The following is a 22,634-nucleotide window of genomic DNA, read 5'->3' as shown; positions in this document are numbered from 1 at the left end:
AATATCTTTATTTGTAATTTTCTGCGTGTGTGTGTGTGTGTGTGTGTGTGTGTGTGTGTGTGCTGCTGTGCGTCCCCGTGTGTGTAACAAGCATAGTGTGCACGCGCTGTGCATGAACCTAGGAGCATTTTACTAATGCTCTGTTAAAATAACAATGAAATGCTGCGTTACTGACTTTAGACCAGGTTTTTGTTGGTCAATAGCACGATCACTTCCCACTGCCTCAAGATAGCAATACTCCCAGAATGCACCTGAACACACCTCCCTGTAAGACCAGCACGTCCATGGGCCACAGATAGGTGCAGGTGCATTTGCTATTTAAACGACGTGGGCGTTGGACGGTAAACTGACAACTGGGTCGGTCTTAAACTAGCAAAGACACTTGTGTCGGGCTTTGCGCTGCACCGGGTGCGAGATAGAACCCTATAGTGTTCCTGAAAGATGAACCAGGGCTGTGCAGTTGACTAATTGACGCTCCTAATGATGACATTAACGAATATTTTGCACATTATGTTGTGCAAGTAAACTCTTACTTTGTCTTGTCTTCTGAATGAAAAAACAAATGTAATGTTTTCTTTTTAAAAACATCAACCTGCTAGGGACTGTAGATGAGAATTAGCCTGCATAGCTAAATCTGGCACATTTACATGTTTCTCTAACAGACACAATGTTTTATGGGCGACGTTGGACGGACAGCTGATGTCTCTGTGGAAGAAACGCACAGTAAGTCAACGTCTCTCTACATGTGTCTTCATGTATGTGTATGTATACCTCTGTATTCATATATGTGTATGTATACCTCTGTCTTCATGTATGTGTATGTATACCTGTCTGTCAGTCAGTGATGGGTGTGTTTGTTTTGTTCGTCAGGACCAGTTCAGTGAGGTGCTCTTTCACGTCTCCAGTATCACCAAGGTGAAGAAACAAGACAAAGGCAGATTCTCAGTTTACTTCAAGAAGAAACATTATGACTTCGTGGCTCATAACGATGGTAAGAATACTATCTTCTAGACTTTTTTTGTGCCAGCTCTGGGACAGTATCAGAACACTACACCACCCTGTTGTTTCCTAGTTGTCTGACTGGACTGGAAAGATGTGTCTGTTTTGAATGAGCTGAAAGTCAAGGGTGACAATTTTTCGGGTCCCGTGGTATGGGAGTCAATTTCACTGTTGGTAACGTGATAGGGACGGAATAGAGCATAGAAATCAACGGGAGCGGGACGGAGCCGGAGATTGCAATGTGGTGAGTGCGCCCAAAAATTGCGAGGCATTTTGTTTTAGAAAGGAGAACCACTTACAACTCACAATACGTTTGTTGATTGGCTACTGCTATCCACAGACAGTGATTCTTCTATCCTACCCTAAACTGATAAATGTGTGTTTTGAGTGTGAGAAGATCTCCGTTAGGAACTACGTAATGAAATGGCCTAGGTCTGCAGGTAATGCACGTTACCTAGACCTGCAGGTAATGCATGTTACCTAGACCTGCAGGTAATACATGTTACCTAGACCTGCAGGTAATGCATGTTACCTAGACCTGCAGGTAATGCATGTTACCTAGACCTGCAGGTAATGTATGTTACCTAGACCTGCAGGTAATGCATGTTACCTAGACCTGCAGGTAATGCATGTTACCTAGACCTGCAGGTAATGCATGTTACCTAGACCTGCAGGTAATGCATGTTACCTAGACCTGCAGGTAATGCATGTTACCTAGACCTGCAGGTAATGCATGTTACCTAGACCTGCAGGTAATGCATGTTACCTAGACCTGCAGGTAATGCATGTTACCTAGACCTGCAGGTAATGTATGTTACCTAGACCTGCAGGTAATGTATGTTACCTAGACCTGCAGGTAATGCATGTTACCTAGACCTGCAGGTAATACATGTTACCTAGACCTGCAGGTAATGCATGTATAGTGGAGCCTAAATTTTTGAGGCAACCTCAGTGATTTGATCGCGATTAACCAAACATGCTACAGACTCTGTTGTCTGATAATGACTGATTTAGACAACATAGGGAACCAAACGGGAGCGGGACAGGATTCGGTAGTCTTTCTCTTGGGATTTAGCAAGACAGGATTTTTTTTGGGGGGGGGGCAGTTCCGTGATCGGGATATGACGGGAGAATTTTCGTGGGCTCTGGATATGATGGGAGTATTTTCGTGGGCTCTGGATATGACAGGAGTATTTTCGTGGGCTCGGGATGGGATGGGAGTGACAGTTGATTCCTGTGTCACCCTCTAACTGAAAGCAGAGATTAATTGCAGATGCCACAGAAAAGGAAGTTCAGTCGACTGTTTTTCAGGATGAAACTGCCCTGCGGTCCAGTACCCACACTACCAAACTGTTTAGGATGCCAGAAACAGATTTAGTATGTCCCAATAAGTCGCATGCATTATGCCAATGAGTTCCAGATCTTGGTAAGTTTGAGACATGGAACTCAGCCTTTGTCTCGTACTTCTTTATCTTTTTGTCGTCTCAGAGGTTCATGAAGGTTGGGTCACGTCTCTGCTGGCCTGTCGAGGTAAGCCAAGCCCCGCCCCTCCAGTACTCCACGGACTAATCACCATCAAGGAACCGCGGAGCCGCGCCTACGCTGCCCTCTGGGGTCACGACCTCTGGATTTACCCCAACAAGGATGGCTTCCAGCTGGGCATCGCATCCTTCTCCGTCCCCCTGAACGTAGCCTCGGTCAAACCTGCAGGGAAACACTCGTTTAGCCTCATCACTCCATACAAGACCTTCAAGTACGTACCTGTCTGTCTACTCTTATCACTGCATACAAGACCTTCAAGTACGTACCTGTCTGTCTACTCTTATAACTCCATACAAGACCTTCAAGTACGTACCTGTCTGTCTACTCTCATCACTCCATACGAGACCTTCAAGTACGTACCTGTCTGTCTACTCTTATCACTCCATACGAGACCTTCAAGTACGTACCTGTCTGTCTACTCTTATCACTCCATACAAGACCTTCAAGTACGTAACTGTCTGCCTTTTTCCTCATCTTTTTTGACAGATCCAGTGCTTCTGACGTTGTTTTCTTGACACAAACTTTGCATCGCCTCATTTGAAGCTTTTTTTATGTTTTCATCACATTTTTTGCTGCCTTTTTTGTTGCCTTTTCCATGTTTTTGTCACATGTTATGTCACCTTTTACTCTCCTCTGTGTGATTTGACTTGGTAACTGAATGCTTTAGCTTAACTTACAGAAATATAGTTAGCCTTAAACCGACATTTTGAGATTTGAACTGGTATCTAAATGTTTGCTGCAAACATAACGTCAGACATAACGTTAGTGTAGTGTCTATAAAAGCTCAGTTTTTTTGTTTCGTCAGCTTATAAAGACTAATGTTCTGGGTTCTCGACCCTGTTTTTGGACCCTCCTAATGTCTTTATATTAAATCCTGACGTTCGTTCTTGGTCTTTCTTCTCCTTTTGTTCCCCCCTCTGTCTCTCTGTGGCCCCGCCCCCTGCCTGCAGTCTGTCTGTTGATTCGTCGAAGGATCAGTCCCTCTGGGTGGATACTCTGTCGGCGTCTATCTGCAGCGCTCTGTCCAGCAGCCAGGTGGCGCTGCGTCTCTGGGAAAATCCTGACAACAAAGTGTGTGGTGACTGCGGCTCAGCCAATCCTGAGTGGGCGTCGGTCAACCTGCTGCTGGTCATCTGTCAGACCTGTGCAGGTACGAGCTAACAGAGGCAAATCCGGTGTTCATGCCATGTGTACATGCCCTGTCTCTGAGAAATCAGGTTAATATATCATTAGTCTATATCCTCCACGTTCCACTTCTGGGGTTGCTTAATTACCGATGGAAATTCTGTGGGATGTCCCTCATTTTAGCCGGATGTCCGTCCCCTTCTTCTGTCTCTGTGTTGGCGTTCTAACCTCTGGTGGATTTCTGAAGACTATGGTTAACTGCTCCTCAGATCTCTGCAGGGTAAATCCAGACAGCTAGCTAGACTATCTGTCCAATCTGAGTGTTCTGATGCACGACTCAAACAACTTTTGAAGTACACATGTTCCACCAAAACAAGTTCCTTCCTGAGACTATTTAGCAGAGGCACCGTGGCTCCGTCCGGAGTTTAGCCCCGCCCACGATGATTGTGATTGGTTTAAAGCCAATAAACCAGAGCATGTTTTTCTCCCATCCAGGAATGCTGTGTGGACTAGACAGGGTCTGGCAAAGGGAGACTAATATATCATCAACATATTTCCCAGTGATGCCAAACATAATCTCTGCCTGCATCATGTTAAGAGGAAATATTTTTGTTTTTGGGAATGAACTCGGAGACTGGCAGACCTTAAATTGTATCTCTGCAATAAAAAGTCAAACTGACTGATCTGAAGGAATCCTTGAAGATAAATACTAATGCTAATACTCACAGATCATTGGTGTAATGGAGGATGCTACCTGTGTGTGTTCTCAGGTCAGCATCGAGCTCTGGGCAGCAGCCTGTCGAAGGTACGCAGTCTGATGATGGACAACAAGATCTGGACTGAACCACTGCTACAGGTGAGGGGGGCGGACTCAACCACTCATACATGAATGGACACAGCAGTGTGTTTAACGCTCTACCGTTTCAGTTTAACCCTTGTGTTGTCTTCCTGCAACTTTTAACTTTTCTGGGACAATTTTATTTTTAATTCAACGTTTTGGTCATCTTTCAACATTTGTCAGTTTTTTCCAAGTTTTTTGTAATTTTTTGCGATGTTTTTGTCGACTTTTTTCTGCACTTTGATGTTGTCTTAGATTTTTCCCCCGACGCTTTGAAGCTTTTTCCGACATTTTAGTCACTTTTTTCAATGTTCTTTGATAAAAAAAAAAAAATTCAAATGCTATAAAATTGAATAAAACACCCAAATTCAATGAAAGCAGGGAACTGATCATTTATTTTATTTGTGAAAAGCATTGCATGGAACCACCCACTTTATTTTTTTTTACAATTTGGTTGAAAGAAACCCAAATTTCTGGTATAGAAACTATTTATTTTTATTTTTTAGAGATTATTTTTTGGGCTTTTCCACCTTTTAATTTTGACAGGACAGCTAGGGGAGAAAGGAGGGGGGGGGGGGGAGACATGCAGGAAATCATCACAGGTCAGATTCAAACCCTGGACCTCTGCATCAGGGCATAAACCTCTAAGTACATGTGCGCCTGCTCTACCCACTGAACCAACCGGCCACTTACCGACATTTTTGTCACTTTTTTCAATGTTATTTTATACTTTTTTTATTCAAATGCTATGAAATTGAATAAAACACCCAAATTCAATGAAAGTAGTGACCTGATCATTTATTTTATTTGTGAAGAGCGTTGTAGGGAACCATCCACTTTATTTTTTTGACAATTTGGTTGAAAGAAACCCAAATTTCTGATATAGAAACATTTTGATAATGTGTCTATTAGACCCGAGGACATCAGGAAGGTTGAATAAACATGTTTCTACGTTTGTCAGGGCTGAACCATTCATACCTGACCTCTGACCCGTTCCTCTCCCAGCTGTTTCTTCGCTACGGTAACCGTCTGGCCAATCAGGTGTGGGCTCCAGCGGTGCCGGCGGCAGAGCAGCTGTGCCCCGAGTCGTCGGATGAGGAGAGGTCAAAGTTCATCCAGGATAAATACAGAAGGGGGCGCTATAGACGGGTCCACGCTCTGACCTCGTCACCAGATCTGATGGATCAGGTCTGACTCAGCACTACACAGTAGTTAATGGGTCAATTATCAAGACATAGTAATAATATAACTACACAGTTAATGGGTCAATTATATCAGGACATAGTAATAATATAACTACACAGTTAATGGGTCAATTATATCAGGACATAGTAATAATATAACTACACAGTTAATGGGTCAATTATATAAAGACATAGTAATAATATAACTATACACAGTTAATGGGTCAATTATATCAGGACATAGTAATAATATAACTACACAGTTAATGGGTCAATTATATCAGGACATAGTAATAATATAACTATACACAGTTAATGGGTCAATTATATCAGGACATAGTAATAATATAACTATACACAGTTAATGGGTCAATTATATCAGGACATAGTAATAATATAACTATACACAGTTAATGGGTCAATTATATCAGGACATAGTAATAATATAACTATACACAGTTAATGGGTCAATTATATAAAGACATAGTAATAATATAACTATACACAGTTAATGGGTCAATTATATAAAGACATAGTAATAATATAACTATACACAGTTAATGGGTCAATTATATCAGGACATAATAATAATATAACTACACAGTTAATGGGTCAATTATCAAGACATAGTAATAATATAACTACACAGTTAATGGGTCAATTATATCAGGACATAGTAATAATATAACTACACAGTTAATGGGTCAATTATATAAAGACATAGTAATAATATAACTACACAGTTAATGGGTCAATTATATAAAGACATAGTAATAATATAACTACACAGTTAATGGGTCAATTATATAAAGACATAGTAATAATATAACTACATAGTTAATGGGTCAATTATATCAGGACATAGTAATAATATAACTACACAGTTAATGGGTCAATTATATAAAGACATAGTAATAATATAACTACACAGTTAATGGGTCAATTATATCAGGACATAGTAATAATATAACTATACACAGTTAATGGGTCAATTATATCAGGACATAGTAATAATATAACTATACACAGTTAATGGGTCAATTATCAAGGATTTACATAGTAATAATATAAAAATACACAGATAGATATATATATATATATATATATATATATATATATACTCATATTGTTTTTATAAAAAGAAAACAACCCTACCGACCCTACCTAAGACATTTATTCCTTTAATGTAATTATCAACAAACATAACAAGTCAGAATGAAATAAAATGATTTCAGAGTCACTACTTTACAAGTAGTTTAGTTAATTGTGTGTGTGTGTGTGTGTGTGTGTGTTTTCAGAGGCTGCGTCAGGTGGTGTGTGGAGAGGACGTAGAGGAGACGATGTCTCTGATCTGCTCAGGAGCAAAGGTCTGATAGTTTCACACTTTGACCTTTAATAACTCCAATAATCTCTCTCGGATCATTAATGATTAATCACACACGCACATGATTATTATTTTATCTTTATATGGTTTATGATTTATTTAAATTAAGTTACAAAAGGTTGAAATGACGTCTCTGAACCTGCAGATCAACTCTACAAAAAGTCAGACTCGTTTCTTCCCTTAAAATCCACCAGGTGTGTCAGACGGACCTCCAGAGCCCCTCCCCCATCCTGCTGGCTGAGAGGAACGCTCAGGCTCTGCAGACAGAGCTGCTGCGCCTCAACGAGTACACAGGTAACACACACACACAGGTAACACACACACACACACACACACACACACACAGGTAACACACACACACACAGGTAACACACACACACACAGGTAACACACACACACACACACACACACACACACACACACACACACACACACACAGGTAACACACACACACAGGTAACACACACACACACACACACACACACACACACACACACACAGGTAACACACACACACACAGGTAACACACACACACACAGGTAACACACACACACACACACACACACACACAGGTAACACACACACACAGGTAACACACACACACACACACACACACACACACACACACAGGTAACACACACACACACAGGTAACACACACACACACACACACACACACCACACACACACACACACACACACAGGTAACGCACACACACACACACACACACACACAGGTAACACACACACACACACACACACACAGGTAACACACACACACAGGTAACACACACACACACACACACACACACACACACACACACAGGTAACACACACACACACACACACACACACACAGGTAACACACACACACACACACACACAGGTAACACACACACACACACACAGGTAACACACACACACACACACACACAGGTAACACACACACACACACAGTAACACACACACACACACACAGGTAACACACACACACACACACACACACAGGTAACACACACACACACACACACACACACACACACACACACACACAGTAACACACACACACACAGGTAACACACACACACACACAGGTAACACACACACACACACACACAGGTAACACACACACACACACACACACACAGGTAACACACACACACACACACAGGTAACACACACACACACACACAGGTAACACACACACACACACACACACAGGTAACACACACACGGGTAACACACACAGGTAACACACACAGGTAACACACACGGGTAACACACAGGTAACACACACACAGGTAACACACACACATACACACAGGTAACACGCACACAGGTAACACACACACAGGTAACACATACACACAGGTAACACGCACACAGGTAAAACACACACAGGTAACACACACACATACACACAGGTAACACACACACACACACAGGTAACACACACACACACACACACAGGTAACACACACACACACACACACACACAGGTAACACACACACACAGGTAACACACACACACAGGTAACACACACACACACACACAGGTAACACACACACGGGTAACACACACAGGTAACACACACAGGTAACACACACACATACACACAGGTAACACACACACAGGTAACACACACACAGGTAACACACACACATACACACAGGTAACACGCACACAGGTAACACACACACACACACACACACACACACACACACAGGTAACACACACACACACACACACACACAGGTAAAACACACACACATACACAAAGGTAACACACACACACACACAGACACACACAGGTAACACACACTCACACACACACACCAGCAGGATTGAGACAGGGACCAGGGTAGGTGAATTTAAACAATGTCTGAGTTGAAAACGCATCTTGTTGACAGGTAAGGGCCCTCTTCATGTGGCCCAGACTTATTAATTGCATTTTGTGTCTGTTAAGAGGCACAAAGGCCCCGACCACTGCCGTTTTAGCTCAGTGGACATTTGTAGTACGTAGCTGTAGCTTCTCCGTGTTACCTGCACTGATTCGGGTCGGGGTTTTTTCTATTGAAAGTACTCGCGTAGCATAGCGATCAAGACTAACATAAAAATTGGCCAGAATTCTCCTTTAAATGGCAACAAGTCCTCCAAAAGAGTTGACTGTTAAAGAAGAACAAACTCACCTGGCTGTGATTCTTAATTCTGCTCTTTTTTCTTTGTTTTCATTCAGACGTCCCGCCTCACCTGCCCCAGTCAGCCAATAGGAGACCTGATTCCGCTCCCTCAGGTAGGCTGAATCACCTGGTTGAATTCCAGTCAGTGTGACTCCTGCTGTACTTTCTAAACTGTCTCTAAAGCTCCCATATCATTTCATATCATCCTCATTCTCAGCTCTATACTAGGACATGAAATTAACAAAGAGGTGTGTGTGTGTGTCTCTTTCTCTGTGTGTGTGTGTGTGTGTGTGTGTGTGTGTGTGTGTGTGTTCCAGGTGAGGAAGACGAGGAGCTTCATGGTAAACTGGAGGAAGATCGTTTTCTCTTCTCGTTAGAAAACCAGTCAGCAGCGTGTGACGTCCTGGACCTGAGGGAGGTTCTGTCCGTGTTTCTGAAAGACGGGTAAATAAACGATAAATAAGGACAGAGCGGTAAATGCTAAAGTCAGACCAGAGCGTCTGTCTGGGATCCTTTCTTCTAAAACTCTCCTTGGAGATGTGGAGAGGTGTGGAGAGATGAGGGGAGGTGTGGAGAGGTGTGGAGAAATGTGCAGAGATGGAGAGAGGTGTGGAGAGATGAGGTGTGGAGAGGTGTGGAGAGGTGAGGAGATATGTGGAGAGGTGTGGAGAGGTGTGGAGAGATGAGGGGAGGTGTGGAGAGGTGTGGAGAGATGAGGGGAGGTGTGTAGAGGTATGGAGAGATGTGGAGAGGTGAGGGGAGGTGAGGAGAGATGTGTAGAGGTGTGGTGAGGAGAGGTGTGGAGAGGTGAGGAGAGGTGTGGAGGTGTGGAGAGATGAGGAGAGATGAGGAGAGATGAGGAGAGGTGTGGAGAGGTGTGGAGAGATGAGGGGAGGTGTGTAGAGGTATGGAGAGATGAGGAGAGGTGTGGAGGTGTGGAGAGGTGAGGGGAGGTGAGGAGAGATGTGTAGAGGTGTGGTGAGGAGAGGTGAGGAGAGGTGTGGAGGTGTGGAGAGGTGTGGAGAGATGAGGAGAGATGAGGAGAGATGAGGAGAGGTGTGGAGAGGTGTGGAGAGGTGTGAAGAGATGTGGAGAGATGTGGAGAGGTGTGGAGAGATGTGAAGAGATGTGAAGAGATGAGGAGAGTGGTGAAGGTGTAGCACGGCCCGATGAAGAAATCCGTCCTCATATCTGAACCAGAGAAGGTAACGCTTACTGTTTTTAACTCTTGTGTTGTCTTCACGTCAACCAACGTGCAACTTTTTGTTTTTCTGGGTCAAAATGTAAACTTGTTTTTTCAACGTTTTGGTCTTCTTTTTCAAAACTTTTGTCGCTTCTCCCCCCGATGTTTTTGTAAAAGTTTTTCTGCGCCTTTTGACGTTTTTGTGGGTTTTTCCCCCCATGTATTTGAAGCTTTTGGGGCCACTTTTTGTCACTTTCTTCAACGTTCTTTCATAAAAAAAAGTTTTTGAACGCTATAAAATTGAATAAAACATCCAAATTTAAAGAAAGTAATGAACTGATCATTTATTTAATTTGTGAAGAGCGTTGTTTGGAACAGTCTGCGTTGTTTTTCTGAAAATTTGGTTGAAAGAAAATTCACTTTTCTGATAAAGAATTTTTTTTTAAAATGGGTCAGATTTGACCCGAGGACAACAGGAGGGTTAAACGGGGTTAACACTAGAAGTGCCGTGAGCGGTCATTTTGACCGCCAGATTCTAAACTCTATAATCTCTCATGATAAATACCTAATTGCGATATTGTATTATGTATTGTGTTAGGATATCTTTAGAAAAACGTAATAACACCGAAATGTACATTTTTACGATTTTAATTATACATTTGAGTAGTAATACGTGTTTCAATAATTCATATCATGGCATAGTAAACCGTAATTATTTCATACATTCATATCCCGAAAATATGGTGTGGAAATTCATTCAGCTTAACTCATAACAGCCAAATAACAATTATAAGTATCTTATTTGAACATTTAGCTATAACCTAACCTGGCACTGCCTCCGTTTAGGCGTCTGCTGTGGTGTCAGTGCTGCTCGGACCGTGAGCCGCGGCCCTTTTTTCCTCCATAAACTCTTCTCTCAGCTCTCTGCCAGTTGCTGCATGAACTTCCTCCGGACAATTGTACAGCTGGTGCACTCCTTGGAGAGGATGTGTGCAACGATTTCAGCCAGTTCGAGGATGTATAAAGTTATATGAACATGTAAACAGCCACCGGCCATCTACGTGTTCCGCGCCTTTCACAGAGCGAGCGCCCGGTGTTTGCCTTCTGATTCAGAACAGAGTGCCTCCACGCCGTAGCAGCCTACGTTACCGACTCTGGCTTTGCCTTCGGCCCAACGGTGATGCCCACACTTGTTACTCGAGACCGCTAGTTACATTGCTCTGACAGAGACTATGGTAGTTACTAAGCAACCAAGATGCATCTTCAACCGCGCGAAAAATTAAAAACAATACGGCGAAAATCCGAGCGGTCAAAATGACCGTGTATGGCCGAAATAGGTAAAAGTGACTGTATTTTCTTTGCCTTTTGTGTAATGTATATAAAAACAATTTTAAATTAAAATACAGACTCTTTTAGGAAAAGTCAGGCAGCAGCAGGATTGTATTTTTTTATTCAGCAAAGTTATTACACATATACATTTCAAAACAGTCAAAAATGACCATCATGGCCGTTCTAGTGTTAACGTTGTGAAACGGTCCAGACTGGTTAGGATGAGACACCAAAACTACTGAGTTAAGTTGATAAAAAGATGGAGGTTTAGGTTTAAATGTTTTTTAACTCAACCATTTAATCAGTAATTAAAATAGGATTGGAGATTAATTTAATAGTTGACAACTAACTGATTAATTGGCTAGATTATTTGCAGCTCTACAAGATAGACGTATGCATATGGTTAGGGTTAGACACCGTATGCATATAAATGAAAAATTAAAAGCATAAATGAGGGAACATGTCTGTAGACCTGGTCAACAGAGCACACTGTGGTCAGTCCTTGTTTCCATCAGAGAGAGGTGATAGTAGTCAAGAAGGATCCTTGTTGTCATTACTCGCTAAACGCAAGCACATACTACGGCTAGTAATAACAAGATACTGGCGTTAGCAGCTCTCTGATTCGCTAGTCAAGGGCTAGCACTCCACCAATCAGATTGGTCCTTGAGTCCGACTGCCCACCCCCTGATTTAACAAGTCAAATCGGCCAAAATGAACGCTGATGGAACATACCGAACAGACTCGAGTCACCGACCTCGCCAGACTGGCCGACGGCCGATTATCAGTTTGGCGAGTCAGGGCCTTTAGGGTACTAGCACCTTGTTTGGTTCTCAGGCGCTGATTTACATTGAAATGCTCTGAGCCATAAAACACACATCTTCTCTGTAGCTTCCTGGTCATTTCTACATATCTTAAGATCAGAGGAACAAACGTCTGACTCTCTGACTGCTGTTCTACTATAAATAGTTTATCTCTGCTGTGGTCCTCGGGTCTAATCTGACCCGTTTTCAAGAAGTTTCTATATCAAAAATGTGGGTTTCTTTCAACCAAAATGTCAAAAGAAAAAACGTGGATGGTTCCATACAACGCTCTTCACAAGTAAATTAAATTGATCAGTACACTACTTTCATTGAATTTGGGTGTTTTTATTAAATTTATAGCATTTTACATTTTTTTTATAGAAGAATGTCAGAAAAAGCGCCGAAAACATCGTCAAAAACATCGTCAAAAACATCGGGAAAAACGACAAAAGTGTCAAAAAAAGACGACCAAAACATTGAAAAATGTTTACCGAAAAGCAAAGTTGCACGGTCGACGGGACGTCAACACAACGGTTAAATCTTTCTTGACCTTTAACGTGATGAGAACGTAAAGTTGAACAGTGACATCAGCAGGTCTGGAAGAACAATGACGCTCACAGAGACAGAGACAGAGACAGGTCTGTCCAAACGTTATGTATTATGAGACAGAGACAGGTGTGTCCAAACGTTATGTATTATGAGACAGAGAGAGGTGTGATGGACTGATATGTGAGACAACAGCTCCCTCTGGTGGACAGTCCTCTGTCTCTGCAGGTCAACATGACGAGGAACACACATGATCACAGTCTAACAGATACTGCAGTGTTACTGTAAAGAGATGCTGAATGGTTTCATAGATACTTCATGTGTCTGAGCTCACATTGGAACAGATTTTGGTGTCTAAACCTGACACAACTGGGACCGTTTCTCAACGTTAACACGTCGTGTTTAACCCTTGTGTGTCTCCCGTCGGCAACTTTGTGTTTTTCAGTTTACACTTTGCTCAACGTTTTTGTTGATTTTATTAAATTATTAAATTATTATTAATCCAATTTTTTTGACACTTTTTTAAACACGTTTTTGTCACCTTTGGCGATGTTTTTGATATTTATGGTCACTTTTTTCAGCGTTTAAAAAATAATCATGTTTTTGTAAATTTTTTTTTCCAACATTGGTCACTTTTTTCAACGTTCTTTTGTCGTAGTTCTGATGAAAGTTTTTGTAAAAGGTCAAATTTGACCCGAGGACAACAGGAGGGTGAACACCGCGACCGTTACCTTCTCTGGGAACAAAGGACCGATATATATCTGATGGTTGGAGGACTAGTTGGGAGGAACCCTTTCATCCAGCTTCAGACTCTTTAGTAATCCCAGCAGGAGATTCAGTCCAAACGTCAGTTCCTACAAGAGTTAAAAATGTTGAAGATGTCAGAGGAAACAGGAAGGTTACAATAACATGGCTTCATGATCAGAGAGCAGCAGCCTCTGTTGATGGTTTTAAAAGCAGCTAAAAACACTTCTTTTTGGTAGTTTTGTGGAACAGAATCAGAAGAGGGATTATCGCCAAAGTAATCAACATTTACAAGGAATTTGCCTCTGGTTGGTGCATACATGAACAAACATATTGAACATTAATGCAGAAACAAATACATACAAAATAGCTGTTTAACATAAGAACAAAAGAAAGGGGCTGAATGGACTGAATGCATAAATATATATATAATGTGCAATGAGCAGGTATTGTATTACTCTGTATTCTCATGCTCCTTGTGATTTATTTAGATTAGTATTGACTATCTCGTCTTACTTCCTACCTGCCCTCCCCTCTCTGTGTGTTGTCAGACATCAGTTTGAGATGGTGACGCTGAGCGATCGTCTGATCTGTGCTGCTGACAGCCAGGAGGAGCTGCTGACTCACCTGCATCATATCCTCAAGGTACACCTGTCTAACCGTGCTGATCCACCTGGCCGTGCAACGCTTCTGTCGCGCCGCGCTCCACTTTATTCCTGTAGGTGATGTCAGGCGACTGTAACGCGCCCGCAAAGCGTCCTGGGAAGGCGGCGCTGCATTTGAAAAAATGCTGCACGTCAAAAAGCTGGCCGATGCCCATCTTTATATAAATGAATCCGTTGAACGCGACTATCCAATGAAAGCACAAGGTTGTAGGTCCTTGGCTGTACCACAACGGTGCCTGGGACACTTTGGTTCCACTTACAAGAGAATTTATTGTTTCAACGATCTCCTCCACGACCACCTAGTAAAAGATTTGGTAAAGAAAAGATACTGACTGTTGGTGTTCCTGGGGAGGATTTGAGATTGCATTGAGTCATTTAAATTAAACAAGATTTTCAAATGGCTTGGATTGTTTGTATAAGCTATTCATATTTTCTTATACTGTTAAATACATTCCTTAAATGGTTGTACATTTGTGAGGAACACTTAACAACAAAACAAACTGACTATGAGCTGCAAACTGACATTTTAAATGAGAGGCCCACCCACGTCTGAACGAGGGGGGGGGGGCATCGTGACAACAAAGTGGATCCGCAGCGTGAGTGTGTCTCTGGGAGGAAGAATCAGTCCAACCCCAGGTCTAGTTAGCAGTATAGACCCAATCACCGTGACAACAATCACTTCCTGGAGTCGTGGATTTGAATTGTGAAGAGATGTGAAATCTCCAAACATGTTTCTTTCTGTTGTCATTTTCAGCCGAGACTGTAATCTTTAAAGATATCAAGTTAAACACGGAGGTCACACCTATCCTCGTTAAAATGTTCCCACTTTTATTCTCCAAATATTCCAACTTTCTGAAGTTTAATATCCAATCATTTTCTGGCAATATTCCAACTTTTCTAAAATATGTCTGGGGTCTCTGCTGTTATTCTCTGTGCTCTGTTGCTTTGCTGACTGTGATAAACCAAATCTAGCGTTACCATAGCAACATGTCTCCGCCGGTCGGACCGACTGCTAGCTTGGGTGCTGTCGTTTTCTTTAGTCCGTGGCCCAACAGGTAGATTAGCTCTCCAAGCTAACGGTAGCCAGAGTGATGACATATGAAATGATCACACATGATTTTAGATGAAGGAGAAGAGATCAGCTGTTGCTCAGAGACATAAACTGTCTGGACGAGGTTACTGGAAACCAGCTCTGTCATTGGCTCTGTTCTCTGAGTTCTAGATTAACTTTCTGTTTCCAGGTGATTCTCCCAGGAGGCGTGTCCTACGCCGAGGTGGGCGGGGCCTCTGCAGTCAGTAAGGTGTGTGTCGTTGACATGGGCGGGGCCTCGAGTCACTCTGACGCCTGGTTGTTGCTGTGGGAGGAAGGAGTCAGTGTTTATCCCGTCAACAGACACACACAGCAGGCACTGAGGATGGATCTGAGCGCGCTCACTCACCACGGTAACAGCCTTCATTTCCCTCTAGTCCAATGTTATAATAATAATAATAATAATAATAATAATAATAATAATAATAATAATAATAATAATAAACTTGATTTATATAGCACCTTTCATACAGAGTGTAGCTCAAAGTGGGGCTAAAGTGAAACAAACCAGATCACATTAATACCAAATAATCAAATGACCAAACATAGAGGCTGCAGATATGAGCCAAGAACATATCCCATAATAGAATATGTAAAAATCTAAACAACATAAAGGAAAACAAGTCATGTAAACTATGATAATAAAGCCAACCAGTGACCGTTAGTTAAAATCAGTGCTGAATAAATATGTTAACCCTGTGTTGCCTTCTGGGTGTAAATTGGAAATGAACACTTTATATTTTACATTTCTAATTTATATTTTACTTTGTTTTTGTCTCTTATTTTGCCGCTTTTAAAAAAAGTTTTTGTCTCCAACATTTTGTAAACAAATCTCATTTGTAACAACATGGAATAAAATAAGTAGTTCAAAAAAGGGTAAGGTGCACAGTTCTAAGTCGCTATATACGTACATATGTAAAAAAATAAAAGATAAGTATGGTTTTATACAGTGTGATATGCAGTGTGGAGTAATGATATTGCACAGTATACAGATATTGCACATTAGTGAACATTGCACAGAGTTATCAACATTAACAATAGTATTAAATATTATATATTGTACAGTATGTTGGTAGAAGAGAGTCGGGGGGGTCAGACTGAGAAGTCAGTACATGTGTGAGTTGGGAGTGGTTATAACTGTTCTAGAGTCTGTTGGTCCTTGTTCTGATGGACCCGTAGCTCCTCCCTGAGTCTCCCTGTGGTCCTGAAGATAAGACCCTGGTCTGACATGTTGAGATAGTTTAGAGTCCTGTCAACTTGGTTTCTATTACATCTTCTATTAAATCTTTCTATTATAGCATTATATTACATCTTCTATTACATCTTTCTATTCCATCTTTCTGTTATATCTTTATATTATATCTTCTATTACATCTTCTATCTTTCTATTACATCTTCTATTACATCTTTCTATATCATTATATATTCTATTACATTTTCTATTATAGCTTTCTATTACATCTTTCTGTTATATCTTTATATTACATCTTCTATTACATCATTCTATTACATCATATTATTTATTCTATTAGATCTTTCTATTATATCGTTCTGTATTCTGTCAGAATGTTTTATTATAACTCAAAAGAGACGAATCAAGAAATTAAGAGTTAAAAACAGGTTTAGATGAACTTCCTGTTAACCAGAAGTAGGAAGTGAGGACTGTGAATGAAAGTTTAAAATCTGAAACTCTTTTTCAGAAATGGGTCCATCTGGAAACATCATCGCCATGGCGACGGCAGACAGGTGACGACCTCATTGATACTTTCCTCACAACAACAACAGATACGAGTTGTTAATTCAGAAGTTTTAAGTAGAGATGTTCTGATGTATTCCTTCCAGAGTCTGAACTCATCAACCAGTGTGTCATACATCATACTATAGTCCCTTTCTGACGGAGGGATTTCTGCAGTTCCTAGGACATACCATTCCTAGGACATACGTTCCTAGAACATACCGTTCCTAGGACATACCGTTCCTAGGACATACCGTTCCTAGGACATACCGTTCCTAGGACATACAGTTCCTAGGACATACCGTTCCTAGGACATACCGTTCCTAGAACATACGTTCCTAAAACATAGTTCCTAGAACATACCGTTCCTAGGACATACCGTTCCTAGGACATACCGTTCCTAGAACATACCGTTCCTAGGACATACCGTTCCTAGAACATACGTTCCTAAAACATAGTTCCTAGAACATACCGTTCCTAGAACATACCGTTCCTAGGACATACCGTTCCTAGGACATACCGTTCCTAGGACATACCGTTCCTAGGACATACCGTTCCTACAACCCTTTTTTTTTTCGTGTTCTGACTGAACCATTTTGGGGATTATTAAGTTCCTCTGGCCACAGTTCCTGTAACTCTTTCAGCTCCTACTTCAGGACAGGCTCTTTTCTCTTTTCCACACAGGAACCTTTAGTGACCTAGCAACGTCTGAAACACAAACAGTACATATTCTCCACTGTCTGTTGCAGTTCTCCTACGTATGCTAACTCATAAGACAACCAGCTGATTGTTAATGTTTGTTGTTGTATGTGGTAATAAAGTCAAGTGACGATGCTATAAAGACCGTTGCCGTGCTTGCGTCACTCCCTTACCCCTCCTACCGGTTCCTATGGCCACTTGGCCAGTGGGAATGAAAATGGAAAAACTGGTTTTGGGGGAGAGTAGTTAGTAGAACTGTTTAGAAGTGGACTGTTCCTATTGACCCTTTGCAAACACTTCACACGACCACGTGACGGCGCCATGACGGACGGCGGAAGCACAGGCTAAACAGTAGTAGACGAGCGGAAAGTTTCATAGTTTCAATCAGTTTGAAATACATAACACTATAAAAACTGTATTTGTGGCTTTATATGGCTCCTTCTATTGAACAACAAGTTGTCGTCCCGTTATCGGTCGAGGTAGGGCATCTGGTAGGTGCTCACAAAGAGCAGTATTTGGAGAAGTTGGAGATAGCAGGATTGGATACAGACCCTTAATTCTTTCAGTCCACACGATCTGCACCACTGTGTGGTAAACGGGTATCCCCATATACTGGTGCTGATCTCAAAGCTTTTAAAAGTCTGGATGCTAACCAGTTCTTAGTAGCTGGCTGGGTTAGAGGTACGTGATGCTACGCTAACGGCGGGGGGAGGTACCTCATAATGGCAAAGATAAGACATCAATCTAGGGTTTATTTTGTTTTAACATCTATTCTTTACTTAAAGGAGAATTCTGGGCAATTTTTACGTTTATCTTGATCGCTATAGCTACGCGAGTACTTTCGATAGAAAAAACCCCGACCCGAATCAGTGCAGGTAACACGGAGAAGCTACAGCTACGTACTACAAGCGTCCACTGAGCTAAAACGGCAGTTGTCGGGGCCTTTGTGCCTCTTAACAGACACAAAATGCAATTGTCTGTGCCACATGAACAGGGCCCTTACGTGTCAACATGATGTGTTTTCATCTCAGACATTGTTTAAATTCACCTACCCTGGTCCCTGTCTCGATCCTGCTGGTAGCTAGCTTGCCCTGCTAGCTGATAGCCGTTAGCTGCCGTCCGGTGAGTGTATTCAGACAGGCTTGTGTGATAATCATCCCAATAATAATCCGCGGAGCGGCGGTGGTGTGGGTATGTCCTCCAGAGGACAGGTCATGTCACGTCTTGAAGTTTATTCCCCCCTAAAAAAACAGTAGTGTGGTAGTAGCTGGACAGCACTCACTGGACGGCAGCTAACGGCTATCAGCTAGCAGGGCAAGCTAGCTACCAGCAGGATTGAGACAGGGACCAGGGTAGGTGAATTTAAACAATGTCTGAGTTGAAAACGCATCTTGTTGACACGTAAGGGCCCTCTTCATGTGGCACAGACATATTAATTGCATTTTGTGTCTGTTAAGAGGCACAAAGGCCCCGACCACTGCCGTTTTAGCTCAGTGGACATTTGTAGTACGTAGCTGCAGCTTCTCCGTGTTACCTGCACTGATTCGGGTCGGGGTTTTTTCTATCGAAAGTACTCGCGTAGCATAGCGATCAAGACTAACGTAAAAATTGACCGGAATTCTCCTTTAAGTAAAGATTTATATAACACGTAGCCCATGTTTTTAGAGGACATGGTCGGTCGTGGCTACCCATACCGTTGTTCACTGGGTGTGCCAATGCAACTTCCTAGCTAATGGATGCCTGAACACATCCCAGCTCTGGGAAGTGCAGTCATTAATTATCTATCACACGTTAATCCATGCACTAAATCACGGAGTGTCTATGTATTATCTATCGGTAGTAACCACACATAATTGTAACATCTAGCCATCTTCTTATCTGTGATTATATTTGCTGCGTAGCCTATGTTTAGATTTGACCGGTGGATATTTCGACGCGATGGGCAGCAGCTAGCGAGCCGTCCAAAGCTAGCTGCAGCTAGCTCGTCAGCTAGCCGGGGTAGGAGCTCCGCAGACCCGCATTTAACTCGTTTTTGAAGCTAGTTTCCGTGCCATGTCATCTTTAATTTAACCAATATTTTTTGTATGTGTGTTAAGTTAAATGAGCAATGGAACGGCTTTCTTTTTTGGATATGTAGCTAGGTCAGTGAATAACCGATGTTAGCTAGTTATGTGGGTCATCATCGGGTTGGACCTGTTAGCTGGTTAGCACGGCAGCTAGCTGGTTGAGGATCATTTTATTTATCACTTATTTCCATTTTAAACAGAAAGGCAATACATACACATGCTTGTGTTGGTGAGGATTATTCTGCACATTGTGAATGTGAGAACACAAACACGAACGAAAACATACGAGTTTAGCTTGCCGTCCATCTACAGCATAGCTCTTCCGCCGTCCGTCATGGCGTTCATAATTCGCGTGAGTGGAGCGTGACGTCACGTGCAAAGGGTCAATAACTACGTTTCTGTAACTACTTGGTCAGAAAGAGCCTAATGTTTTGACAGCTGTTACTATCCCTGTATGGATGTGATATGATGTCTAACAGCTGTTACTATCCCTGTATGGATGTGATATGATGTATAACAGCTGTTACTATCCCTGTATGGATGTGATATGATGTATAACAGCTGTTACTATCCCTGTATGGATGTGATATGGTGTATAACAGCTGTTACTATCCCTGTATGGATGATATGATTTCTATCTTTGTGAAACATGCAGAAACACAAACCATGAACGCCACAAAATTTTCTGTTATTATCCAGTTTGACAGCGAGTCATAGCGGAAGAAAACATAAATAAACTACTTTAAAGTAGATTTAAAGTTTAAAGCTTAAACTTTAAAGTAGTCTTCTGGGCTAAATTACTTGGTATCTGTCTGTCTCTCTGTCTCTCACCTGTCTCTTCCTGTCTGTCTGTCTGTCTTCCTGTCTGTAGCGCTTCCTGTCTGTCTGTACAGTAACGGTTCAGTTTTTCTATCATTTAAGTCAAATTAAATGAAAATCTGATTCTGATGGGATCTTTATTTTGTAAACTCTGCACCACTTTTTCACAGCCTCCATTTGAATGGTTTGATATTTTAATGAACAGATATCCAAAGGTTGTTTTCTGTTTATAATATACATGTTATATATGTTATATATGTCTGATCCCAGATCATGCATAAACTCCAGTACTTCCCCGTACGGAGGCTTTTCAGATACTATCGTATCAGAAGATCTTTAGTTTAAAGGACTTTCCTGACCTGTGGTGGTTTTTCCCGTCAGGAGAATGGCGTTAGGGTTCGAGGAGCAGCACAGCTGCCAATCCTGGTTCAGCCACCTGCAGACAGCTCTGACCAATCAGAGAGCGGCTCCCCAGCGTCAGAGCCCAGGTCGTCAGTCTCTGTACCCAGTGATGTCACGGGGTTCGGTCCCGCCGGCCGTGGAGCGCTGCATCTCCCACATCACCGCCCACGGTCAGTTTGCCATTCCTACTTAAAATACTCATTCCTCCTGCTCTGGTGTTTCCCCCTCTCATTCCCCCTGCTCTGGTATTTCCCCCTCTGATTCCCCCTGCTCTGGTATTTCCCCCTCTCATTCCCCCTGCTCTGGTGTTTCCTCCTCTCATTCCCCCTGCTCTGGTATTTCCCCCTCTCATTCCCCCTGCTCTGGTGTTTCCTCCTCTCATTCCCCCTGCTCTGGTGTTTCCCCCTCTCATTCCCCCTGCTCTGGTGTTTCCCCCTCTCATTCCCCCTGCTCTGGTGTTTCCCCCTCTCATTCCCCCTGCTCTGCTCCCTACCATGTGATCATGTGTAGACTCCTTAAGTGGCTGTTGTGCATAATAAATGTGAGTGTCGCCTCTTTTTATTGTAACCTTTTTTTTTTTTTTTTTTAAACTTTGAGAGAAAACTACAAATCTGCAAAGCATTCTGGGACAAACTGTCTGTGTGTGTGTGTCAGGTCTGAAGGTGGACGGTGTCTACCGACGCTGTGGCCTGGCTCCCAAAGTCACCCGATTGGTTGAAGCCCTGATGACATCACCTAGCTCCGCCCCTCTGGAGAGCGACGAGCAGGGCATTCTGGACGCTGGCTCCGCCCTCAAACAATATATCCGCCAGCGTGAGAGTTTGATCCCCGACGCCGTGCGCCAGCAGTGGATCAACGCTGCAGGTCAGTACACCAAGTTCACTTAGTTTTTAATAAAGTTTAATTTGAACTAGGTTCATTCAATTTTAATGAAGTTTACGTATTTATTAATTTCATCCGTTTTCCTGGCTTTGTAAGAGTCCTTTCTTGAATTAATTTGAAAGAATATAATTGATTTAATTAAATGAATGAGGGACAGATATATATATATATATATATATATATATATATATATATATATATATATATATATATATATATATATATATATATTAATTACAGTGCTGCTCATAAGTATTCATACCCATGCTAAAGTTGACTAAAAACAAAAAAAAAATCATCTTTTGGAAATTGATCTTAATGCCTTAATTAAAAAAATGAGGAAAAATCCGACCTTTTAAGGACACCAAGTTGTTTTGTGAATGAATAATGTATTGTAAATAAATAAATGTTCTTCCTTAAAA

General features: G+C 42.0%; 1 protein-coding gene across 5 annotated transcripts in view; it reads left to right on the top strand.

Moving 5' to 3' along the window:
- The window catches only part of LOC116062362 (arf-GAP with Rho-GAP domain, ANK repeat and PH domain-containing protein 1), a 40,282-nt gene that overhangs the window by 11,303 nt on the left and 6,345 nt on the right, over positions 1-22,634 (top strand). For all 5 annotated transcript variants that reach the window (XM_031317021.2, XM_035990798.1, XM_035990797.1 and 2 more), the window contains exons 9-23: positions 663-723; positions 871-991; positions 2,488-2,752; positions 3,492-3,691; positions 4,437-4,522; positions 5,510-5,692; positions 6,987-7,055; positions 7,267-7,366; positions 9,309-9,365; positions 9,570-9,696; positions 14,406-14,499; positions 15,761-15,962; positions 17,310-17,355; positions 21,310-21,500; positions 21,985-22,194. In XM_031317021.2, the coding sequence (XP_031172881.1) occupies positions 663-723; positions 871-991; positions 2,488-2,752; positions 3,492-3,691; positions 4,437-4,522; positions 5,510-5,692; positions 6,987-7,055; positions 7,267-7,366; positions 9,309-9,365; positions 9,570-9,696; positions 14,406-14,499; positions 15,761-15,962; positions 17,310-17,355; positions 21,310-21,500; positions 21,985-22,194 (2,012 nt within the window). The remainder of the gene's footprint in view (positions 1-662; positions 724-870; positions 992-2,487; positions 2,753-3,491; positions 3,692-4,436; positions 4,523-5,509; positions 5,693-6,986; positions 7,056-7,266; positions 7,367-9,308; positions 9,366-9,569; positions 9,697-14,405; positions 14,500-15,760; positions 15,963-17,309; positions 17,356-21,309; positions 21,501-21,984; positions 22,195-22,634) is intronic.

This window comes from Sander lucioperca, chromosome 13 (assembly GCF_008315115.2).
Source record: "Sander lucioperca isolate FBNREF2018 chromosome 13, SLUC_FBN_1.2, whole genome shotgun sequence".
Taxonomy (NCBI): domain Eukaryota; kingdom Metazoa; phylum Chordata; class Actinopteri; order Perciformes; family Percidae; genus Sander; species Sander lucioperca.
The sequence above is the reverse complement of the archived record's forward strand: the minus strand, read 5'-3'. Positions and strand labels throughout refer to the sequence as shown.